At 42.6% G+C, this 23,737-nt stretch overlaps 1 protein-coding gene across 3 annotated transcripts in view; it reads right to left on the bottom strand.

Annotated features, from left to right (window-relative positions):
* The window catches only part of fndc1 (fibronectin type III domain containing 1), a 289,356-nt gene that overhangs the window by 160,230 nt on the left and 105,389 nt on the right, over positions 1–23,737 (bottom strand). For all 3 annotated transcript variants that reach the window (XM_048601414.1, XM_048601415.1, XM_048601416.1), the window contains exons 4-6: positions 12,778–12,951; positions 12,412–12,504; positions 11,381–11,504 (exon numbers count right to left, since the gene is read on the bottom strand). In XM_048601414.1, the coding sequence (XP_048457371.1) occupies positions 11,381–11,504; positions 12,412–12,504; positions 12,778–12,951 (391 nt within the window). The remainder of the gene's footprint in view (positions 1–11,380; positions 11,505–12,411; positions 12,505–12,777; positions 12,952–23,737) is intronic.

The raw sequence follows: 23,737 nt of genomic DNA, 5'->3' as shown, positions 1-23,737 counted from the left end.
CAATCTACTAGTTGCAGATACATCTGTCCGTGATAAGAGTGACCACTGCACAGTTCAAGCAATACTTAGCTGACATCCATATGCTGCCACATGATTTTGCACATCCTTACCAATGCTATAAAACTAGATGACCAATACTGGTTCAATGCAAAGTTTGGAAAAACAATAGCAAGTGCACAAAAATGTGAGTTCATCACATGACTGCATACATGCCAAACAACAGAAACAGCATTCAATCAACAGATGAAACAATTCCATTATCAGTTGCTTGGGAGTACAGAACTTGAATATTGTTGAAAAAGACACACACTGTCAAAGCTTTATGTCTTGCACTCATCATTTGTCACTGAAAAACTGTAGGGCATTCTGAGAACGAGAGGGCAAACAAACAGATCATCGTACATATTGGCATCAATTGCATAGTAAAGAAAGGGATTAAGTCCAACAAGCAGAATATAGGGAGCTAGGAAATAGATTAAAGAACAGGACCCAGAAGGTAGTAATCTCTGGATTACTTCCAATGCCACCTGCTAGTGAGTACAGATGCAGGGGGTTAATTCAGATGAATGCATGGCTGGAGAAATGGTGTAGGAGGGATGGTTTCAGATTTCTGGGATATTGGGAGTGTATTTGGGGGCAATAGGATGTGTACAAGGCAGATGGATCACACCTGAACTGGAATGGGACTAGCATCCTTGTGAGTGTTTTGTTAGGGTTGTTGGGGAGGGTTTAAATTAATTTAGCAGGGGTTGGGTCCCAGAGAAAATGTTCAGTGGGATAAGATGAACAGTTAAAATTAGAAGAGACAAGTGAGTCAGGAAGGGATAGATGTTATAGGCCACTTAAGGTACAAAGGATTTTGGCAAGGTTGGATGGTATTTGTTTTGATGGAAGGAGTCTGACAAACAAGACAGATGACTTGAGAGCACAATGTACAACATGGAGGTATGATATGTCACTGCTGTCACTGAGTCATGGTTGAGAGGGGGACAGGATTGACAGTTCAATATTCCAGGATACAGGGTCTTCAGGCAAAGCAGGGGAGGAGGTACCAGAGGAGGGGATATCACAATATTGATCAAGGAATCAATTACAACACTGAGGAGAGATGACATCTTAGAAAGCTCCTCAAATGAAGCCATATGGGTACAACTTAAAATCCAAAAAGGATCAATCACATTTCTGTGGATGTGCTATAGGTCCCCCAACAGTCCGTGAGAAACAGAAGATCAGATATGCAGGCAAAGAAGATTAAGAGGTGACCTTATTGAGGTATTCGGAATTCTGAACAATTCTGACAAAGTACAGAAGGATATTTTGTTTCCACTGGTTGGGATATCAGTATCTAGGGGTCACAATTTCAAGATTGTCAGCAAGAGAGCTAGCAGTGAGATTAAGAGAAACTTCTTTACTCAGGGATTTGTTGGTATTTGGAATGCGCTACTTGGGAGAGCAGTGGAGGTGGATTCCATAGCAGGTTTCAAAAGAGACCTGGATATATATTTGGAAGTAAAGAAGTTATAGGCTGGAGATAGTGCTGGAAAGTGGGACTAGCTGGTACTAACATGATGGACTGAATGGCCTCTTTCTGTAATGTAAAATTCAATGATTCTATGAAGTGTAAAAGTAATAGGTTAAGATAATAGGGGATTTCAATGGAGTGGGATAGTAATGTGAAAGGTTTAGAGGAATTGGAATTCTTAAAATGCATCCAGGATAGCTTTTTAATATGATATATAGAAGGCCCTACAAGAAGCGTGGTGGGGGCGGGGATGGTGTTTCTGAGCTTAATTTTAGGTAATGAAATTGGCAAGTGTTGAAGTAACAGTGGATCAGTGTTTTGCAGACAGCAATAATAAGTCTGTTAGATTCAAGAAAGCTATGGAAAAGGACAAGGCGTAAAAGCTCTAAATTTAGATTTAGATTTTATTGTCACATGTACTCAAGTACAGTATAGGGGTACAGTGAAAAGTGTAGAAAGTCGCCCATCTTAGTATATAAAAGACAGGATTAAAAACAAAGACAGAATTGAAAGAAACAGCGAAAAGAAAAGGAAATATCTAGATTACTTCTCCCCACTCCACCATGAATCCTCGTCACCATAAGAATAAAGCCACAAAGTCCATCCCTCAGTCTGCAAACATTCAGGTGCCCCAAGAACCCGCTCGCCACTGCAGCTGGAACGCCATCACCTCTGCCATGTCCTGGAGCCTCGCTGTTGCTGCTGGAATCATGCCGCAATTCTTCGGCACTATCTTACCTCCATCAATGAGATTGCCACCATGAGTCCACACTGGGCAAGTCTTGGTAATGCAGCCGTCACTGATCCACCAGTCCTGAAGTGGGCTCAAACGTGGCGCTGGGCCCACCACATCAAAGCAGTTGGTGCTTGTTCTGGCTTATGTTGCTGCTTCTGCTGCCTCCTGGGACTACCATTTCAGCAAAGAAACCCACCTGCTGACCCCCTTGAACTGCTCCAGCCGCTAAGATCAGGTACAATTTAGCTAGAGTGGATTGGGAGCTGATTCTTTTAGGTAAATCTGTGTCAGATTTAAGGGGAAAATAAGGAGAGTATAGGCCAGCAAGTTGGGATAAAGACAAAGGGTTGGACCAAATCTTCTGAATCCTAGATATCAAGACATATACAGGATTTGATAAAGAGTGAGAGGGCAGATACAGAAGATTCAAAACAGCAGCAATTCCAGAGGAGTAAAGAATATGCAAGAGAAAACTTGAAAAGGGAGATTAGGAGAGCTAAAAGGAAGCATGAAAGAATAATGGCAGGTAAAATAAAGGAAAGTCCAAAGTTATTTAATTAGTACATTTAGGGTAAAAGGATAACCAGGAAAAGAGTATGGCCCATAAAGAATCACAATGGCAATTACTGTGTGAAGCCAAAGGATGTAGGTAGGGTTCTAAGCAACTACTTTATGTTGGTGTTCACCAGTGAGGGGGATGGTGTGGAAACTTGAGTGTGATCTGGCAAGCTTAAAAGTCTGGGGCCTGATGAAATGTATTCCAGGCTATTAAGTGAGGCAAAGGAGAAATAGTAGGGGTGTAAGCAATAATTTTCAATTCCACTCTGGCCACAGGAAAGGTATCAAAGGAATCAAGGACAGACAATGTGGTTCCTTATTCAAGAAGGGAACCAGTAAACTACAGGCCAGTCAGTCTAACTTTGGTGATGAGGAAATTATTGGAAGCAATGATTCAATTAACTTACAGTTGAAGAGGCATAAATTAATCAAGAATAAAAAACTTAAAAGAACTTTAAAGAACTTAAACAAGGAATTAGACAGGCTAAAAAAAGGGTTGTGAAAAGTCATTAGCAAACAGGATTAAGAAGAATCCCAAGGTTTTATACATACATAAAAGGGAAAGGGTTGGCCACTCAAGGACAAAAGAGGAAATGAATGTGTGGGGCCAGCAGAGACAGGTGAGTTCCTAAATGAATAAGTTGTGTCGGTATTCACCGAAGAGAAGGAAGTGGCGGAGGATGATCTCAGGGAAAGGAGTGTCAAATTTCCAAGCCAAGTTGCTATTAAAAAAGGAAGAGGTTTTATGCGTCTTAAAAAGTATTAAGGTAGATAAGTCCCTGGGTCCTGATGGGATCTATCCCAGAATATTGACGGAGACAAGAGAACAAATTGCTACAGCATTGACGACATTGTTGTATCCTGTTTGGCCACAAGTGAGGTCCCAGAGGACTGGAGAATAGCCAGTGTTGTTACACTGTTTAAGAAGGGTAACAAGGATAATCCAGGAAATTACAGGCCTGTGATTCTCATGTTGGTGATAGAGAAGTTACTGGAAAAAACTGTCAGGGACAAGATCTATATGCATTTAGAAACAAATGGACTTTTAATGATAGACAGCTTGGTTTTGTACGAGGGAGGTCACGCCTCACTAACTTAATCGAGCTTTTTGAGGAGGCAATGAAGATGATTGATGAGGGAAAAGTGGTCGATATTGTCTACACGGACTTCAGTAAAGCCTTTGACAAGGTCCCTCATGGCAGACTGGTACAAAAGGTGAAGTCACATGGTATCAGGGTGAGCTGGCAAGATTGATACAGAACTGGTTTAGTCATAAGAGACATATGGTAACGGTGGAAGGATGCTTTTCGGAATGGGGCCTCTGTTGTTCATGGTCTACATAAATGATTTGTAGGAAAAGGTAGCTGGTCTAATCAGCAAGTTTGTGGACGATACAAAGAGTGGTGGAGTTGTGGATAATGAAGAGGATTGTCAGAGGATACAGCAAGATATAGATCGGTTGGAGGCATGGGTAGAAAAATGGCAGATGGAATTTAATCCAGACAAATGTGAGGTGAGGCATTTTGGAAGGTCAAATACAGGTGGAAATTAGACAGTGAATGGCAGAACCCTTAGGGGTATTGACATGCAGAGGGGTCTGGGTGTGCAGGTCCATAGGTGGCAGCGCAGCTGGATAAGGTAGTAAAAAAAGGCCTATGGCATGCTTGCCTTCATTGGAAGGGGCATTGAGTATAAAGGATAGGCATGTTATACTGCAGCTTTATTGAACTTTAGATAGGCAACATTTGGAATATTTTATAAAGTTCTGGTCACCACATTACCAGAAGGATGTGGATGCTTTAGACAGGATACAGAAAAGTTTACCAGGATGTTGCTTGGTATGGTGGATATTTGCTATGAAGAAAGGTTGGATAGATTGGGTTTGTTTTCACTGGAACGCAGGAGATTGAAGGGCGACCTGACAGAAGACCAATACTCATTTTGTTAACTCTTTACATTATAAGTATTCATAAAAGCTGTTACTATCTGTTTTTTATGTTTCTAGTTAGCATCTTCTCATACTTTAATTTTTCCCTTATTATGCTTTTAGTCATCTTTGATGTCCCATCTTCCAACCTATTTTTGTCTCGTTACATGCTCTCTCTAAGCTTGATACTACATTTAACGTTTTTAGGTAACCATGGATGGTCCCTATTTTCTGCATATAAATTGACGTTTTCCCAGCCACCATCAGTTCCGAGGAAGGGTCACCGGACCTGAAACGTTAACTCTGTTTTCTCCTCCACAGATGCTGCCAGACCTGCTGAGCTTTTCCAGCAACTTTGTTTTTGTTCATGGATGGTAGATCTCCGCTTGGAATTTTTCCCTCTTGTTGGATATATTTATTCTATGTAATCTGAAATACTCCCTTAAATGTCTGCCATTGCACCTTTGTTAACATTTCCCTGAACTTAATTTGCCAGTTCACTCTAGCTACCTCTACTTTCAGGCCTTCTTAATAACTCTTATTTAAGTTTAATATGATGCAAACGGCATGGAAAAAGTGGCAGGTATGAGGCTTTTTCCCCATGGTGGAGGGGTCAATTACTAGGGGACACCAGTTCAAGATGCAGGGGTAAGGGGAGGTGGAGTTTAAGTGAGATGCACGTGGCAAGTTTTTCACACAAAAGGTGGAGAGTGTCTGGAACACACTGCCAGGAGGTGGTGATGGAAGCAGCCACAATAGCAGTATTCGAGAAGCACCCGTAGAAATACATGCATTGGAAGGGAATAGAGGAATACGGATCCTGTAAGTGAAGACAGTTTTAGTATGGAAGGTCAAAACCTGTCGGTGCAGGCTTGGAGGGCTTGTTCCTGTGCTGTATTATTCTTTGTTCTTCTTTGTTCTTTAATAGTCAGCATGGCTTTGTTGAGGAGAGGTCATTTCTGACCAACTTGATTGAATTTTTCTAAGGCTTAACCAGGTAAGTAGATGAGGGCAATGCTTTGCATGTAGTCTAAGGAGACTTCAACAAGGCTTTTAATAAGGGTTAGAATCATAGAATAGAATCCCCACAGTGTGGAAACAGGCCCGTCGGCCCAACAAGTCCACACCGAACCTCAGAGCATCCCACCCAGACCCATCCCCTTATAAGCCCATCAAATCTACACACCGCTGAACACTATGGGCAATTTAGCACAGCCAATCCACCTAACCTGCACATCTTTGGACTGTGGGAGGAAACCACACAGACACTGGGAAATTGTGCAAACTCCACACAAACAGTCGTCCGAAGGTGGAATTGAACCCAGGTCCCTGGCGCTGTGAGGCAGCAGTGCTGCCCAATAAACCCTGTGAATACTGTGTAGGATTGGATAAAGAGTAAATAAATGGCTAATGGCAGATACCAAGGACTCAAAACAGCTGAAGCTAGAGAAGTACATGGGACAGTGGTAGTGAAAACTCCATGGGACCCAAGGAAATTTGGTAAATCAGATACCAAATTAGCTGAGTGGTGAGAAGCAGAGGATGATGGGTAAGGGGTGTTTTTGTGACTGGGAGCTTGTGTCTAATGGAATTCTGCAAGGATCAGTTTTGCAGCCCTTGCTATTTGTGGCATATATAAATGATTTAGACTTCAACGTCGTTGGGTTAATCTGTAAGTTCATGGATGTTACAAAAATCAGTGGAGTGGTAAACTCTGAGGAGGACAGCCTTAGACTACAGGAGGATGGAGACAGGCTGGGCAGATGGGGCTGATCAATGGTAAATAGAATTCAATCCAGATAGCAAGAACAGAAATTGCTGGAAAAACACAGCAGGTCTGGCAGCATCTGTAGAGAGAAATCAGAGTTACTGTTTCAGGTTTCAGACCTTTCTTCAGAACAGATAATACAGATAAGTGTGAGATCATGCACTTGAGCAGGACAAACCAGGCAAGGCAAGATAAACGAATGGTAGGACCCTGGGAGTACATGATGAACTATTGGACTCCAGGAAGCATACAGGATCAAAAGGATATTGATGTGTATATCCACTGGACCCTTGAAGTTGTGGAACTGTTAGATAAGGTCCTTAAGATAGCATAAGGGATACTTGCCTTTATAGCTGAAGCATAGATTTTAAGAGCAAGGAAGTAATGTCAAGATTGTATAAAATGTAGGTTAGCCACAACAAGAGTATTGTGTAGTTCTGGAATCCACATTTTTGGGGTGGGGGTGCAGTGGGGGTCATGGTTTGTGTGTGATTGCACTGGAGACAGTGCAGAGAAGATTTACCAGGATGTTGCTTGACCAGAGAGCTATAGTTAAAGGTAAGATTGAACAGACTGGGTTTGTTTTCCTCAGAGCACAGAAGACTGACTGGGGCCATGATTTAGATGTTTATGGCAAGTAATATTTCCCTCTGGTGAAGGCTGAATGACTAACAGGGGTAAAAGATTTAAGATAAGAGCAGGAGGTTTAGAGGGGATGTGAAGAAAATTTGTTTCACCCAGCGAGTGGTGGGAATTTGGAACTCACTGCCTGTAAAGAGGCAGAAACTCTGATAACATTTAACAAGTATTTAGATATGCACTTGCAATATCAAAGCATACAAGGCTATGGGCCATGTGCTGGCAAATGGGATTGGAAATGTTAGGTGCTTGTTTTTGACCAGCGGAGACTCCGTGGACTGAAGGACCTTTTTCTATGCTGTAGACGTCTATGATTCTATGGCAATTCACAAGAATACTAATTCAAGATACAGATTTTCAATGCTGGTATGATGTCAAATATGTAGAGTCCCAAAGACTGGCTGACCATATGAAATGGCATATCGCTTTGTTTCTTTTATTTTTTCTCTTTTTCACTTTGGAACTGAGAGTTGAAGTTCAGAATTGAACTTTGAACTTTTTACACCAGCTTGTTTGAAAAATGAGAAGGAAACATTAGACCGATGTTTGCTATTGGGAACTGACCCAGAAAAATAACGTAGAGTAATTACAGTTCTAAGGACGAAGTAGACATTTCAGTGCTGAGATGCTATGCTCAGGGACTGGCAGGAGGTTGGATGTCAAAGTGGTCAATTAAGGGAGGGCCAGTGCTGGCCAGCCAACCACTGTTGAAAACAATGTTGAAAATGAAAGATAAAACAAAGGATGAACCAGCTTAAGACATGCTTGAAACATTTCCTCTGCCCTCCTGGTAACTGCGTGCTATGACAAAAGCTCAAAGTAGGGAGCTTGTTTCGGAAGTCTTGTATCAGGCACATGAATGACGTGACCCGCCCAGTATACATTACTGACCATAACCAGTGCCTCTATACTGGGATAAAATTGGAAAGAACTGCGGATGCTGTAAGTCAGAAACAGAAATAGAAATTGCTGGTAAAGCACAGCAGGTCTGGCAGCATCTGTGAAAAGAAATCAGAGTTAATGTTTCAGGTCTAGTGACCCTTCCTCAGAACTGACGGTAGCTAGGAAAATGTCAGTTTTTATGCAGAAGATAGGGTGAGGGGAGGGAGTAAGGAGTAAACAATAGCTGGGGATACAGCCCAAAGAGAGAGAAGAACAATTGGACAGACAAAGGCATAGATAACAATCTGGCTAGGAGGGTAAATAGCTATTAATGGAGACTGTAAATGGCTAACAACGGGTTGTGTGTAATTGCAGACTATGTGGTAACAAGACTTGATGTGTGGAGATAGGGGCTAGGATGTAGGAGCGTTCAAGCCCTTAAGTTATTGATCTTGATATCGAGTCCAGAAAGCTGCAGGGTCCCCAAGCGGAAAATGAGGTGTTGTTCTTCCAGCTTATGCTGGGCTTCACTAGAGCACTGCAGCAAGGCTGAGACAGAGATATTGGCCAGGGAACAGGGTGGTGCTTTGAAGCAGCAAACAACTGGAAGCTCAGGATCATTTTTGTGGGCAGAACATAAATGTTCATAAAGCAGTCACCCAGCCTACACTGCGTTTCCCCAATGCAGAGGAGACCACATTGTGAGCAGCAAATGCAGTAGACTAGATTGCATGAAGTACAGGTAAAGCACTGCTTCATCTGGAAGATATGTTTAGGCACTTGGATATTGAGGAGGATGGAGGTAAATAGACAGGTGATACACCTTCGGCAATTTCAGGGTACGTTCCCTAAGCATCATTACTGAAGCCTACCTGCCCCTTTCCCACCAACATTCTAGTGCCACTATTGACCAGAAAGTTAAACAGAGCAGCCAAAATAATTGGATTACAAGAGCCGATCAGAGACAGTAGAGTCATCAAGTCATAGAATCATACAGCACAGAAACAGACTCTTTGGTCCAACCAGGTATCCCAAACTGAAGTAGTCCTATTTGCCTGTGTTTGGTTCATGTCCTTCAAAACTTTTCCTATTCATGTATCTGTCCAAATGTCTTTTAAATGTTGTAACTGTACCTGCTTCCACCACTTCCTCTGGTAGTTAATTCCATGCCTTTTAGTTTTGGATTCCCCTACCCTTGGGAAAAGACCTTTGCTCTTCACCTTATCTATGCCCCTCTTGATTTTATAAACCTCTGTAAGGTCACCCCTCAGCCTCCAACTGGGAAAAAAGTCCCAGCCTATCCAATCTCTCTTTATAACTCAAACCCTCCAGTCCCAGCAACATCCTTGTAAATGTTTTTCTGCACCCTTTCTAGTTTAACAAAATCCTTCCTACAGCAGTGCAACCATGTCTTGTACAGATGCAACATGATGTCCCAACTCCTCTACTTAATGCTCTGACCAATGAAGGCAAGTATGTTAAATGCCTTCTTCACCATCCTGTGTACCTGAGACACCACTTTCAAGAATTATAAACCTGCATGTCTTGATCCCTCTGTTCAACACCACTCCCCAGGGTCCTACCATTAACTTATTCCTGTAAATATTCAGACAATTTTGATCACAGAGATAACAATGCAACTGAAGCTTCTAGAATAGAAGTTCTAATTAAATTTGTCTGAAGTCACTGTTTCATTTCTGTTGGCTTATGCAGTTTTTAATTCTTAAGATTTAATGCACTTCCCATTACCTCATTTGGGCATCTGATATTTCTTTTGCAGCCAGCAAATGGCTTAACCCTACTGTACTGCACTTTCTACTGCTGTTGCTTCATGGTACCACAGTAATGGATCAAGGCAGTATATATACATGTCTCATTGAGAAACACACTTCATCCAATCTCAGTCAATAGTAGAAATCTGTGCTGTTATTCAAAACCTTCAACTGTCTCTATTTGCAATATAAACATCACAGAGAGGCACTCCAGGCTCCCAGTCAGTTTCTTCAATCAAACAAAGAATCATTGCATTCTCCAATTAACGTGTATGTTACACATGGAACTGCTTTTGTGCTTGCAGGAATCAGGATAGGCTGACTAGCAGAAGATTAATAAGAAGGTAGACCTGGCTGAAAGGATATGGACAGCAGAGATTTGTAGTTACTAAAAAAGTAAGGTAGTCTTATGGTATGTAATTAGACTAGTAATCATAGAATCCCTACAGTGTGGAAACAGGCCCTTCAGCCCAACAAGTCCACACAGACCCTCAGAGCATCCCACCCAGACCCATCCTCCTATAACCCACCTAATCTACACATCCCTGAACACTATGGACAATTTAGCAAGGCCAATCTACCTAGCCTGCACATCTTTGGACTGTGGGAGGAAACCCATGCAGACACAGGGAGAATATGCAAATTCCACACAGACAGTTGCCCAAGGGTGGAGTCGAACACAGGTCCCTGGCGCTGTGAGACAGTAGTCCTAACCACTGAGCCACCGTGCTGCCTGCACTAGTGGCCTGCACTATAATCTAGCAAATATGAATTCAAATTCCACCATAGCAGTTTGACAAATTTAATTCAATTTAATGAAAAGAAACAGGACATAAGAAACAAAGATGGCATTAGTAAAAGAGAACACAAAGGTAGAAGGAAAACACCAACTTGTGTACAAGGAATAAACTCAGCTTTTCTATGTTAGACTGCTCCGATCCCACAACAACTGCCACCTGCCCTTTAAGTAGCCCAGTCAATTAGAACATAGAATAGTATAGAACAGTACAGGCCCTTCGGCCCACGATGTTGTGCTGACCTATTATCCTACTAAGGTCAAACTACCCTGCATACCCTACATTTTACTATTCTAAACTACTTGACCTTATGAAGCTGGTTCAAAAAGGCATCCCACCACATCTCCATAATCAACAATGATGGCATAACAGCATTTTTAGCTGAATAGTGGGAGGTGACAAATGTACAGATGAGAGTTTCAGGAACATATGGTCTCAGATAGTTGCAGAAGGTGGTGAAACAGAACAGGGTAAAACTGAAAAGGTGCAAGGATCACACAAGGTCAGAAGCTCAGCTTCAGGTCAAGTAGGTTTTGAACAAACTGATGTGGGACTACTGGAATTTGGCTTTGAAACATATTTTGAAATCATCCTGATGGACACCTAAACATACCCACGTGTAAAATGTTAACTGGAATTTTGTTCTAATTGGTGTTGGATAAACAGCTGTATTTGTATTGCCAGATGCTGATTCCTTGCACATAGCCCAAGAAAGGCAGCCAAGTAGGAAAGAAGCATGAATCAGAGTACAGACTGTAATTTATTGTCGAAGTGCATACCTTTCTGAACCAGCATCATGATTCTTATCCCTTTGAAGAGCAGGATCGACCCAAATAACAAGCACAGATTGTGGACTCATAACTCGAACTGTTATGTCTCTGGGTTCATACAATTCATTATTCTCTAAAACAATAAGAGTGATGATCATCCAAAATTAATCATTGTTGTAGCAAAAATAGTTATAAAAATTTTGAGAGTGCAGAGTCTCAATCAACAGATATACATATTCATGACGTATGCACAGATGTCAACGCACCCAAGGAACAGCTCTCTCTGGACTTTCCACATATTAAAGGCTTAGCCTGAAAAATCAGCTACAGAGAATCATCTTCAGTCCAGTGAAGGTCAACACAAACATCAACAGCACCTTGTCTGTTGAGTAGGTACTTTACAACCTTTGAATTACCTTGTTAAATTCAACAACTTCAGATCATAACACCCATTCCCAATTTTTCAGGCCACTAGGTGCTAAGATTAGTTTTACTGTTCCACTGAAACCTCCTTGAGACTCATTTTCTTTTTACCATCTTATTACCACCTGATTTTGTCTTGTAATTTTATCCATTTAAATTTGGAGATCTTCCATTTTGATTTTTTTATTCATCCAACCTTCTACCACTTACTCCAAACCCTTTACTCTGGCTCAGATTTGCTTGAAACCTCAAAGTGCAACTATCCAGTTATGATTATACATCCTTTGCTTGAAATGTTAACATTGTTTCTCTCTGAAGATCTATTGTTCTTCTTCAGTTAACCTATCCTGTCCGTTGGATGGCATCAACACTGCTCACAGCAGTCTGCTACAAATTCAAATCATATAAATTTCACTTTGAAAAAGTTTCAGGCTCTAAGAATTCTCAGTTTGAAACCCATTTTTATGTAATTTACCTTGGAAAATATGCTACTTACTTATAAATACATTTATGATCACTTTTAGAGTTATGTATTTATGTCTAATATATAACCAGTGTGGAGAAGTGTCAAGCTTCTGATGCTATTTCGTTTCAATAGGTTTTCTGATGAAACCCACCTTCATGTTTTGTTGGGCTTGTTCTGTGAATAGGCTTCCTCTGCCCTAGGATATTCCTTGTCCGAGGAGATGTCCCAAACATTGATTCAGGGACTGTGGAAAGATAAGCATGAAAATACAAGAAAAGAAAGTACTGCAGCAATCGTTATAATCTTCAGTATTTTCTGATCATGACAGGTTCACATTGTAAAACTGAGAAACCATAAATGATCACAGCACACATATACTTGACTAAGTTTACAACTCTATGATTGAATTTCTATACCAAAATATAAAATTGAATTGACTCAACAATTGAAAGATTTCTGTAGCATCTTCAAAGCAAATTCAGTATTGATATATTGGCATTGTAGTTAAAGGACCGACCAAGTTTTTGTACTTTATGTCTCCTTTGTTCTTTTGGATGTGGTGCATATTTCCTTCTCCTGCCAAGTAGATAGCTTCTAGCTTGAGGGGTACGAGGTGATCTCAGTCGCGGTGAAACTGTATTGGCTGAGGGGCTGGCTCGCGGATGATGAGGTCCTTCTGATACTCTCCTCTCTAAAATAAAAGAGATGGCTGGAATTAACTGCCTCCTAGTCTGCACTTAAAGTCTGCAATTATAAACTTGGATCAATATCGCTCTTTTAGAATTGGACACTGCCCTATAGTGCTTCAGAAAGATAAGAAAAAGGATGCAGAGCCAAAGGAGAAGAGACAAAGGGGAAAGAGATGGATTTTGAGAAGCTTTCGAAAAGGGGAAGGAACTGAAGAGAAAATCAGAAATAGAATTCCAGAGGGAAAGGATCAAGGTAGCTGCTGGGGGTAGGGTAATTAGAGAAAGGAAAATTGATTTTGAGGAAGGCTGTACGGCTGGAGGTGATAAGAGATCGCAGTACACATCGGTACCAATGACATAGGTAGAATGAGGGATGAGGCCTTACATCAAGAGTTCAGGGAGCTAGGCAATAGATTAAGAAGCAGGACCTCGAATGTTGTCATCTCAGATTACTCCTGGTGCCACATGCTAGCATACAGAGAAACAAGAGAATAGAACAAGTGAATGCGGGGATTAAGAGTTGGACCAGGGGAGATCCTAAATCACTGGGACCATTTCTGGGGCAGGAGTGACCTTTACAAGTAGTCTTTACAAGATGAGAGGGAGGCCATATTGGATTTAATGCTTGGCAACGAACAAGGCCAGGTGTCAGATCTCTCGGTGGGAGAGCATTTCGGTGATAGTGATCACATCTCCCTGACCTTTCCTGTAGTCATGGAGGGGGCTAGGAGCAAACGGTATGGGAAAGTATTTAATTGGAGGAGGGGAAATTACAATGTTATTAGGCAAGAACTGCGGAGCATAAATTGGGAACAGATGTTCTCAGGGAAATGTACGACAGAAATGTGGAGGTTGTTTAGGGAGCAGTTGCTACAAGTACTGGATAGGTTTGTCCCACTGAGGAAAGGAAAGGATGGTAAGGTGAAGGAACCTTGGATGACAAGACATGTGGAACATCTAGTCAAGAGAATGAAGGATGCTTACTTAAGGTTGAGGAAGCAAGGATCGGACAGGGCTCTAGAGGATGACAAGGTAGCCAGGAAGGAACTGAGGAATGGACTTAGGATAGCTAGAAGGAGGTATGAAAAAGCCTTGGTGGGTAGGATCAAGGAAAACCCCAAGGTGTTCTATGCTTATGTGAGGAACAAGAGGATGGCCAGAGTGAGGGTAGGGCCAATCAGGGGCAGTGGAGGGAACTTGTGCGCGGAGTCACAGGAGGTAGTGGAGGCCCTAATGAATACTTTACTTCAGTGTTCACCAGTGAGAGGGACCTTGACGTTTGTGAGGACAGCATGAAACAGGCAGATACGCTCAAACTGGTTGACGTTAGGAAGGAGGATGTGCTGGAAATTTTGAAAAACATGAGGATAGGTAAGTCCCCTGGCCAGACGGGATATACCCAAGGTTATTACGGGAAGCGAGGGAAGAGATTGCTGCCCCTTTGGCAATGATCTTTGCATCCTCACTGTCTACTGGAGTAGTGCCAGATGATTGGAGGGTGGCAAATGTCATTCCCAAATTCGAGAAAGGGAATAGGGATAATCCTGGGAATTACAGACCAGTCAGTCTTACTTCTGTGGTGGGCAAATTATTGGAGAGGATTCTGAGAGATAGTGTTGATGATTATTTGGAAAAGTACAGTTTGATTAGAAATAGTCAGCATGGCTTTGAGAGGGGCAGGTCATGCCTCACAAGCCTTATTGAATTCTTTGAGGATGTGACAAAACATACTGATGAAGGCAGAGCAGTGGATGTGGGGTTTTAGCAAGGCATTTGATAAGGTTTCCTGTGGTAGGTTTATTCAGGAAGTGAGGAGGCATGGAATTCAGGGAAATTTGGCTGTCTGGATACAAAACTGGCTGCCCAATAGAAGACAGTGGGTGGTAGTAGATGGTGTTATTCAACCTGGAGCTCAGTGGCCAGTGGTGTTCCGCAGGAATCTGTTCTGGGACCTCTGCTCTTTGTGGTCTTCATAAATGATTTGGATGAGGAAGTGGAAGGGTGGGTTAGTAAGTTGGCCAATGACACGAAGGTTGGTGGAGTTGTGGATAGCATGGAGAGCTGTCGTAGCTTGCAACGGGACATTGACAGGATACAGAGCTGGGCAAGGAAGTGGCAAATGGAATTCAACCCAGAAAAGTGTGAAGTGATTCATTTTGGAAGGTCAAATTTAAATGCAGAATATAGAGTTAATAGCAGGATTCTTGGCGGTGTGGAGGAACAGAAGGATCTTGGGGTACACGTCCATAGATCCCTCAAAGTTGCAACTCAAGTTGATAGGGTTGTAAAGAAGGTATATGGTGTGGTAGCTTTCATTGGCAGGGGAATTGAATTTAATGATCAGAAATATAGATAGAGTGGATAGCCAGAGACTTTTTCCTAGGGACGAGGTAGCTATTACGAGGGGGCATAGTTTTAAAGTGAGTGGAGGTAGATATAGGGGAGATGTCAGAGGTAGGTTCTTTACTCAGAGTGGTAGGGGCGTGGAATGCCTTGCTGGAGAGGCGAGTGGAGTTGGCCTCATTAGGGGCATTTAAGCAGCTATTAGATAGGCATATGGATGATAGTATAAGGTAACGGTGGAGGTTAGATAGACCTTAGTCTATCAAGTCACTTCTCACCCTTCGTCGTTCTAAAGAAAAAAGCCCTAGCTCTCTCAACCTTTCCTCGGAAGACCTTCCCTCCATTACAGGCAACATCCTGGTAAATCTCCTCTGCACCTTTTCCAATGCTTCCACAACTTTCCTGTAATGAGGCGTCCAGAACTGGACACAATACTCCAGATGTGGCCACACCAAGGTTTTGTATAGCTGGAGCATAACTTCACGGCTCTTGAATGCAATCCTTCTATTAATGAAAGCTAACACACTATATGCCTTCTTAACAACTCTATCCACCTGGGTGGCAGCTTTCAGGGAACTGTGGACATGAACCCCAAGATCCCTCTGCTCCTCCACACTGCCAAGAATCTTTCCATTAACCCTGTATTCTGCTTTCAAATTTGTCCTTCCAAAATGAATCACCTCACACTTTTCAGGGTTAAACTCCATCTGCCACTTCTCAGCTAAGCTCTGCCTCCCATCAATTTCCCTTTGTAACCTAGAACAGCCCTCCGCACTATCCACAACTCGACCCACCTTCGTATCGTCCGCAAACTTACTAATGAACCCTTCCACTCCTACATCGAAATCATTTACAAAAACAACAAATAGAAAAGGACCCAGAACAGATCCTTGTGGTACACCACTCGTAACTGAGCACCATGTTGAATATTTTCCGTCCACTACCACCCTTTGTCTTCTCCAATCTTCCGGCACTTTCCCCGTGGACAGTGAGGATGAAAAGATCATTGCCAAAGGCCCTGCGATCTCTCCCCTTGTGTCCCATAGAATCCTTGGATAAATCCCATCAGGTCCGGGGGACTTATCTATCTTCAAGTTCCTCAAAATTCCTAGTACATCTTCCTTTCTAACATCCACCTCCTCTAGCCTACCAGCCTGTTTCACACTGTCCTCCCCTACAACTAGGTCCCTCTTAGTTGTGAATACCAAAGAAAAGTATTCATTAAGGACCTCTCCTATCTCTTTAGGCTCCGTACACAAATTCCCTTTATAATCCTCAATCGGCCCTACCCTTTCTCTGGTCATTCTCTTATTCCTCACGTACATGTAAAAAGCGTTGGGGTTTTCCTTGATCCTTTCTGCCAAGGTTTTCTCATGCCCCCTTATAGCTCTCCTAAGCCCTTTCTTCAGCTCCTTCCTGGCTAACTTGTATCCCTCCAGAGCCTTTTCCGATCCTTGTTTCCTAAACCTTATGTAAGCATCCTTCTTCCTCTTAACCAGTCATTCGACCTCTCGAGAACCAAGGCTCCCTCACTCGACCACATCTTCCCTGCCTGCTGGGGACAAACATATCGAGCACACGCAGTATGCATTCCTTAAACAATCTCCACATTTCAATAGTGGTCTTCCCTGACAGCATCTGTTCCCATTTTATGTTACCCAGTTCTTGCCTGACAGAATTATAATTACCCTTCCCCCAATTATAAACTTTACCCTGCTGTATCTACCTATCCTTTTCCATGACTATTGTAAAAGTAACAGAGTTTATGATCGCTGCCGCTAAAATGCTCTCCTACCAACAGGTCTAACACTTGGCCCGATTCATTGCCAAGCACCAAATCCAAAGTGGCTTCTCCTCATGTTGGTCTATCTACATACTGTGTCAGGAATCCTTCCTGAACGCACTGGACAAAATCCGTTACATCTAAACTATTACAACTAAAAAGTTTTCAATCAATATTTGGAAAGATGAAGTCACCCATGACTACAACCCTGTGACTTCTGCACCTTTCCAGGATCTGCCTCCCAATCCGCTCCTCCACTTCTCTGCAACTATTAGGGGGTCTGTAAAAAAACCCCAACAAAGTGACTGCTCCTTTTTTTTCCTGGCCTCAACTCAAATGACTCTGTAGACATATCATTCTTGAACTGCCTTTCAGAAGCTGCTATACTAGCCCTGACTAGCAATGCTACTCCCCCGCCTCTTTTACTACCCTCCCTATTTCTTTTAAAGCATCTAAATCCCAGAACTTCCAATAACCATTCCTGTTCCTGAGTTACCCAAGTTTCTGTAATGGCCACAACATCATAGTTCCAAGTACTGACCCATGCTCTAAGTCCAACCGCCTTGTTTCTGATACTTCTAGCATTGAAGTATACACACTTCAAACCATCCCTGTGTCCACAATTTCGCTCCATTGACTGCATTTCTTTATTAACAACCTCACTCCCTGTTGTGTCTGTTGGAAGGCTGAATACCTCATCCTCTGAATTACAAATCCAGTTCCCCAACCCCTGCCAATCTAGTTTAAACCATCCCGTATGGTTCAAGTAAACCTCCCTCCCAGGATATCTGTGCCCTTCTGTTTCAGGTGCAACCCGTCCTTCCTGTACAGGTCCCATCTTCCCCAGAATGTGCTCCAATTATCCACATTATGGAAGCCCTCCCTCCTACACCAGCCCTGTAGCCACGTGTTTAGCTGCACTCTCTCCCTATTTCTTACCTCATTATCATGTGGCACTGGTAGTAATCCAGAGATAACTACCTTGTTTGTCCTGGACTTCAACTTCCACCCTAACTCCCTATACTTGTTTTTCACATTCTCAGTCCTTTTTCTACCTATGTCATTGGTACCGATGTGTACCATGACTGCTGGTTGCTCACCCTCCCCCTTAAGGATCTTGAAGACACAATCCGAGACTGTACTGTTCTATGTTCTGACAGTCTGCACCTGAACGAGAAAGGAGACTAACATCCTTGCAGGAGGGTTTGCTAATGCTGTCGGGTGGAGTTTTAACTGGGTCAACAGTAGCAGAAGACACAGTGCTTTAGTTCATTAGGACACTGCATAACTTAGAAAAAGAACCAAGGCAGAATAAGTTCAGCCATGTTGCGTTTCAACAGAGTAAGGCAAGGCTGAATGTCCTCTCCTTTAACGCGAGGAATATTAGAGGTAAGAGTATGGATTGATAAATGAAATTGTGATTATTGTTGCCATCAAAAACGTGGTTGTGGAAGGGAAAAGACTGGTAACTTAATATTCCAGGGTATGGGATTTTCAGGCAAGACTGAGGAGGGTCCAAAACTGGAGGTGGTGCTGCGTTATTAGTTAGAGAGTCGGTCACTGCAATAAAGAGGGAAGATATCTTGGAAGAATCGTCAAATGAGGCTTTGTGGGTAGAGCTTTGGAATAAAAAGGGTGCAGTCACACTGTTATGTGTATTCTTGGCCCCAAACAGTCAGCGAGCAATCAAGGAGCAGATACGTAGTGAGTTCTCTAAGGCATGTAAAAATAACAACAATATTAGATTTCAGCCACTCAAATATTAATTGGGATAATCATAATATAAAGAGTTTAGAGGGGCAGATTTGTTGAAATGTATACATGAGAACTTTTTATATCATCACAAAAATAGTTCTACAAGGGACGGTGCAGTGCTGGACCTCATTCTGGCGAATTAAGTTGCACAGGTGTTCAAGGTCACAGTGGAGGAACATTTTAGTGATAACAACCACTAATATGTACACTTTCAGTTTGTTATGGAAAAGGAAAATGTTAGTCTGCTTAAAAAGTGTTTTGGATTGGGCTAAGGCGGAATCCATTAAAATAAAGCAGGATCTGGCCAACATAGAATGGGAACAGCTACTTGAGATAAATCTACAACAGAACAGTGGCAGACATTCAAAGAAGTACTGGGGACAGTACAGGCCCAAACTATTCCCTTCTTATACATTTGGGCCATTTGCCTGTGACTTTTGAATGCCCTACTGATTGAGAATCTATTTAACTCAGCCTTATAAATACCACAAGAACTTTGCCCCCACAGCTCTCTGTGGCCAGGGACTCTAAAGACTCACAACCCTCAGAAAAGAAATTCCTCTTCATCTCAGCTTTAAATTGGTGCCCCTATGTTCTGAGACTACACTTTGTGGTCCTAGATTCTACCATGAATTGAAACATCCTCTCAGCATTTACCCTGTCTAACCTCTTAAGAACCCTACATGTTTCCATGAGATCACCTCTCATTCTTCTATAGCTTTAAATTGAGGGGTGATAGATATAGGACAGATGTCAGAGGTAGGTTCTTTACTCAGAGAGTAGTAAGGGCGTGGAATGCCCTGCCTGCAAAAATAGTAGACTAGCCCACTTTAAGGGCATTTAAATGGTCATTGGATAAACATATGGATGATAATGGAATAGTTTAGGTTAGATGGGCTTCAGATTGGTTTCACAGGTCGGCGCAACATCGAGGGCCGAAGGGCCTGTACTGCGCTGTAATGTTCTATGTTCTATGTTCTAAACCCCAATGTGTCCTAACCTGTTTAGCTTTTGCTCATGAGGCAATTGCTCTATACTGGGATTATCCTAGTGAACCTTCTTTGAACTGCCTCCAATGAAATGCTCTATTTCCTTAAATAAGTTGGCAAAACTGCTCATAATACACCAGATGTGGTCTCACCAGCACCATGTACAGTTGTAGTAAAATTTTCCTACTCTTAGATTCAGAATCCCTTGAAATAAGGGTCAACATTCCATTAGCTTGCATTCCTTAATGCTTGAAAGGACAAGGCAAAATTTCTTTTTAGAACATCGAATGAGCCAGAGAACGAAGTGGATCTGCAGATGACGGACAGCTCTGAGATAGTGCATGAATTTGCAAGGTTGATAAGGTCTTAGTGAAAATTTGTAGCTCGGGTTGTGGGTGCGGTTGTTCGTTAGCTCAACAAGCCAGTTGTTCTGTGGTGTGCAGACGTTTCATTACCATTCTAGGCGACATCATCAGTATGACCAGAATACACAAATACCAGCTGGCAGTAAAAAGACACGACCAATATCCACTTATCTTGATACCGACAATGAAGACCATCACTTTGACTGAGACAAAGTGACTATACTGGGACAAGCAAACAACAGACGTGCAAGGAAATTTCTGGAAGCCTGGTTCTCAACACGGGACTCTGTTTACAAACACATAGAAATGGACCCCTTACATAGACTGCTGCTAAAAAAAAACAGAACTGGAAGTGACAAGACCCACCACACCAGAGGATCATATTAGTTTGGAACGGAGCAGAACACTAACGCATTGCAAAGGTTGAGATTGTACATATGGCAGTGCATGGCACTGACTTTGGTTCCCAGAGATACTTATGATCTTGGGTGGATACAAAACAAGAAGAATAAGATTTCAGTTGGAATTCACACAATGAGTCTGAGCCAGAGGCAGACACTGTAGAATGAGATATCACTGTGGAAGTGAGTTTGGGAAATATCTTGTCAAACTGTAGCACAGACAGAAGAAGTAATGATGGTGAATAGGAAGAAAAGTTCGAATGGAAATCATGATGGAGAGAGGAGCAGAACTGGTTCAAAGTAGGTACACCTGGATGAGATAGGATTGGGGTTAGAATTTAAGTTCTGAAGAAATGACACTGGTCTCAAAGCATTAACTTTGCTTTCTTACTATAGTTGGTAGACTAGTAATCATAGAATCCCTGTAGTGTGGAAACAGGCCCTTCGGCCCAACAAGTCCACACTGAACCTCAAATCATCCCACCCATACCCACTCCACTATAAGTGACCTAATCTACACATCCCTGAACACTACGGGAAATTTAGCATGGTCAATTCACCTAGCCTGCACATCTTTGGACTGTGGGAGGAAACCAGAGCACCCGGAGGAAAACCACACAGATACGAGGGTGGAATTGAACCCGGGTCCCTTGCGCTGTGAGGCAGCAATGCTAATCACTGAGCCACCGTGCCACCCAGATCTGCTGAGTTTCTCTAGCAACTTCTGTTTTTATTTCAAATTTCCAGTATCCACAGTTTTTTGTTTTATTTATTCCGTTAGCCTTCATGATTGCCTGCTTCACCTATATGTAAACTTTGTATTTTATGCACAAGTACTCCCAAGTACCACTGCATTGCAGCTTTCTGCAGACTTTCTCTATTTAAATAATGCCCTGTTCTTTTGTTCTCCTTCCAAATGAACAACTTTGTATTTTCCCACATTATACTCCATTTGCCAACTACTTGCCCACTCAAACTGTCAAAATCTCTCTGTAAATGTTTGTATCCCTCTCAGACCTGCCTTTCCACCATTTTTCATGTCATCTGCAAATTTGTCTACAGTAACTTTGCTTCCTTCATCCAAGTTGTTAATACTTACGCTGGAAAAAGTTGTTGATCCTTATGTTCACCATTGGTCACAGTTTGCCAACCCAAAAAAGAATGCCTGATCTCCACTCGCTGTTTCCTGCCCATTAGCCAATTCTCTATCCATACCCATACACTACCTCCAACACCATGGGCTCTTATGATGGAATCTTTTGTGAGGTACCTTATCGAAAACCTTATTGAATGGCTCAGTGGTTAACGCTGCTGCCTCACAGCACCAGCGACCTGGGTTCAATTCCAGCCTTGGGTGACTGTCTGTGTGGAGTTTGCACATTGGCCCCATGTCTGCGTGGGTTTCCTCTGAGTGCTTCGGTTTCCTCCCACAATCCAAAGATGTGCAGGTTAGGTGATTGGCCAAGCTAAATTGCCCATAGTGTTCAGGGATGTGTAGGTTAGGTGGATAACAAGGGGATGGGGATGGGGATGGGGATGGGGATGGGGATGGGGATGGGGATGGGGATGGGGATGGGTGGGATGCTCTGAGAGTCAGTGTGGACTTGTTGGGCCAAAGGGCCTATTTCCACACTGTAGGGATTCTATGATTCTATAAACTCTAATAAATTAGTCAGGCAATTTTCTTTTCATTAAGCCATGCCTACTATGCTTGATGAAGTTATGATTTTCCAGAAGTACTGCTATACTTTCTTAATAATTGATTCCAACATTATTCCATCAATAGATGTTGGGTTAATCAGCATAAAGTTACCCATCTTTTGTCTTCTTTTATTGAATAGGGGTGTTGCACTGGCACATATGCCTTCTTAACCACTTTATCCACCTATCCTGATACCTTAAGGGACCGGTGGACAAGCACATCAAGGTCCCAGGATCCTAGCATTCATCATGCATTCTCTTGGCTTGTTTGTCCTGCCCAAGTGCATCACCTCACATTCATCCAGATCAAATTCCATCTGCCACTGATCAGCTTATTTGGCCAGACAATGGCTCAGGTGATTAGCACTGCAGCCTCAGCTTCAGGGACCTGGATTCAATTCCATCCTCGGGTGACTGTCATGTGGAACCTGCATGTGCTTCCTGTGTCTGTGTGGGTTTCCTGTGGGTGCTAGATATGCAAGTTAAGTGGATTAGCCATGCTAAATTGTCCAGGGTTGTGCAGCCTACATGAATTAGCCATAAGGAATGCATGGTTACAGGGATAGGTTAGGGGTGTGTCTGGGTGGGATACTTTCTGGAAGGGTGGTGTGAAATCAGTGGCCCAAAAGGTCTGCTTCCACACTTTAGGGATTCTATGATTCTATATCCTCTTGTAGTCTAAGGCTGTCCTCCTCACTACTTTCCACTCCAATTTTTGCGGTGTTTGCAAACTTATTGATCAACCCTTCCACATTCTAGTCTAAATCATTTGCATAAAGCACAGACAGCAAGGACTCCAACATTAAAAACCTAAAGAACTGTGGATGCTGTAAATCAGGAACAAAAACGGAAGTTGCTGGAAAAGCTCAGCAGGTCTGGCAGCATCTGTGAAGAAAAAAATAAGAGTTAATGTTTCGGGTCCGGCACCCTTCCTCACAAACTCTGATCTTTTCTTTACAGATGCTGCCAGACCTGCTGAGGACTCCAACATTGACCCCTTTGGGATCCCCCTGGACATAGGCTTCCAGTCAGAAGAACACCCCTCAACCATCACTCTCTGCTTCCTGCCACTCAGCTAGCTGTGGATCCAATTTGCCAGATTTCCTTGGATCCCATGGGCTTTCATCTTTGCTATCAGTTTCCCATGCAGGATCTTATCAAAACCTTTCTGAAGTCCAAGTAGACTGCATTAAATGCATTGCCCTCATCCACAACTGATCACCTCTGAAAAATTGAATCAAGTTTTGGTCAGACATGACCTCCCATTATCAAAATCATGCTGACTGCTCTTAATTAATTCCTGCCTCTCGGAATGCAGATTAATTCTGTCCCTCAGAAGTGAATCTAACAGTTTCGCCACCGCTGAGGTTAGACTAACTGTCTGTGGTTCAGAGATAGTAGGAACTGCAGATGCTGGAGAATCCGAGACAACAAGGTGCAAAGCTGGATGA

This window comes from Rhincodon typus, chromosome 9 (assembly GCF_021869965.1).
Source record: "Rhincodon typus isolate 14 chromosome 9, sRhiTyp1.1, whole genome shotgun sequence".
Lineage (NCBI taxonomy): Eukaryota > Metazoa > Chordata > Chondrichthyes > Orectolobiformes > Rhincodontidae > Rhincodon > Rhincodon typus.
Note: the sequence above shows the minus strand (reverse complement) of the source record. Positions and strands in the feature narration are given on the sequence as shown.